The sequence below is a fragment of the Vollenhovia emeryi genome, unplaced genomic scaffold (genome assembly GCF_000949405.1).
Source record: "Vollenhovia emeryi isolate VEMERY1.0 unplaced genomic scaffold, V.emery_V1.0 DF939132.1, whole genome shotgun sequence".
Taxonomy (NCBI): domain Eukaryota; kingdom Metazoa; phylum Arthropoda; class Insecta; order Hymenoptera; family Formicidae; genus Vollenhovia; species Vollenhovia emeryi.
Genome location: NW_011967234.1, coordinates 2,541,549 through 2,543,155, shown reverse-complemented (window position 1 = coordinate 2,543,155; position 1,607 = coordinate 2,541,549). Strand labels below are relative to the sequence as shown.

Here is a 1,607-nt window from a genome sequence, read left to right as displayed (position 1 = left end):
GGCAGCCGACTCCGGTTATAACCAATGACGATCCGTTCGGCGATACGCGAGAGGCGCGCGCGAAGGAGGGAAAAAAGGGGCAACGCGCGCGCGTGGCCGTTTCCGATCGACGAGAAGCGCGTATCTTGCAGCGAAGGAGCCTCGCGTACAGGAATATACGCGCCTTTTTATCTACCGTCGCGTAAAAATCCGTCGCGACGCGAAGCCGCGAGTACGAGAGAGCGCGCGACGGAGAGGAGAGAGAGAGCGAGAGAGCGAGGCTGATAGGCGCGCGCCACCACACACTCGAGACGCGTCATACGGCCCGCCGCAAGGACGGGGCCGAGAAAGCCAGCTTTTTATAGCGAACGAGGAAAAATCCGGGCTCGGGTCAGGGCACCGAACTGGCCGGTCGAAAAATCGCGGGCGGATTGCACTCGGCGGTCGCCCCGGCGGTCCAGCCGCACGCCCGGTACGTAGGTGGCGAGATACGGCTCGAGTGTGCCTCGGCGGTTGCAATGGCCGGCGTGGGGCACGCCACTCGGGCACGTACGTGCGCGCCAGAGTCGTCACGTCGCAAGAGGAAAGCGGCCGTTTTCGCCCGTATTCCCGGTGCGTTGGGCGCGCGTTACCCGCGCCGACGGCCGCGCGCGGCACGATTCGACGTCAGTCCGCGCGCGAAATAGTCTACATCGCGCGATATCGGCACTTACCGGTGATCTCCTTGCGCAGCTCCTCCTTCGAGATATCGGCCATGGTAGATGCTACTCGCTGTGCGTACTGCTGCCAACTGAGCCTACGCCGGCTACGGAGTCTCCCATAGCGTCCGTTGGTACAGTCCGCGCAGGCAGCGCCCCGATACGCGGCCGCCCGTGCGCCGTGCAATAACGAATAACTCGAGAACGCTCGCACTCAGACGAATACTATATACACCGAATCGTGTTAGTTTTTTACGCTCGACAAGTTTCTCATGACGCCCCACGCGTAATTCGGCGATCGGAGTGTGCCAATTCGGCGTTTCCCCGCGTACCACCGCTCGCACTCTCGCCGCTGACTGTACGTGAAGCGGCGCGCCGTGGCTGCCGGTGGCGTCCACGGTACAGTCCGCGCACCGCGCCGAGCACAGCCGCCGCCGGAAAAAGCACCTTCGCCGCGCGATAACTCGTCGACGCGGCCACCAACACGGATACTATATACACCGAATCGGGCCAACTTTTTTTTCTCTACAAGTTTCTCATCACGCCCCGGGCGCAATATTGCGATTTAACCGACCCGATCAGCGCCTCGGCCGCCCGTGCCGCGCGGCCCTTTCGCCGCTGACTGTACTCGGAGCATACTCCGAGTTTCGTAGCGTCGAGAGCGCCTAGTCCGCGTCATATGACAATCGCGGCCCGTGGCTGTCCGGGGATGTGTAATTGAAAAAAAAATGCGGACGAGGATCGCGCCGACGGATGCGAGCGATCGATGCGGAAAACGGACGCGTCCGCCTCGTCGCCACGGCCGGTCTCGCGCAATTTGCTCCATTAATTCTTGATATTTTTATCGAACTGTCTCGCAACCGCTCGCGCGCGCAGGATTTAACGGTCATTCCGGGGGGAGGGGGGAAATTTATACACGCGCCGTCGCGT

General features: G+C 61.9%; 1 protein-coding gene across 1 annotated transcript in view; it reads right to left on the bottom strand.

Annotated features, from left to right (window-relative positions):
- The window catches only part of LOC105568052 (upstream activation factor subunit spp27), a 4,970-nt gene extending 4,080 nt beyond the window's left edge, over positions 1-890 (bottom strand). Inside the window, exon 1 of the mRNA XM_012023416.1 lies at positions 693-890. Coding sequence (XP_011878806.1) covers positions 693-735 — 43 coding nt within the window. The 5' untranslated portion in view covers positions 736-890. The remainder of the gene's footprint in view (positions 1-692) is intronic.
- Positions 891-1,607: the final 717 nt, after the last annotated feature.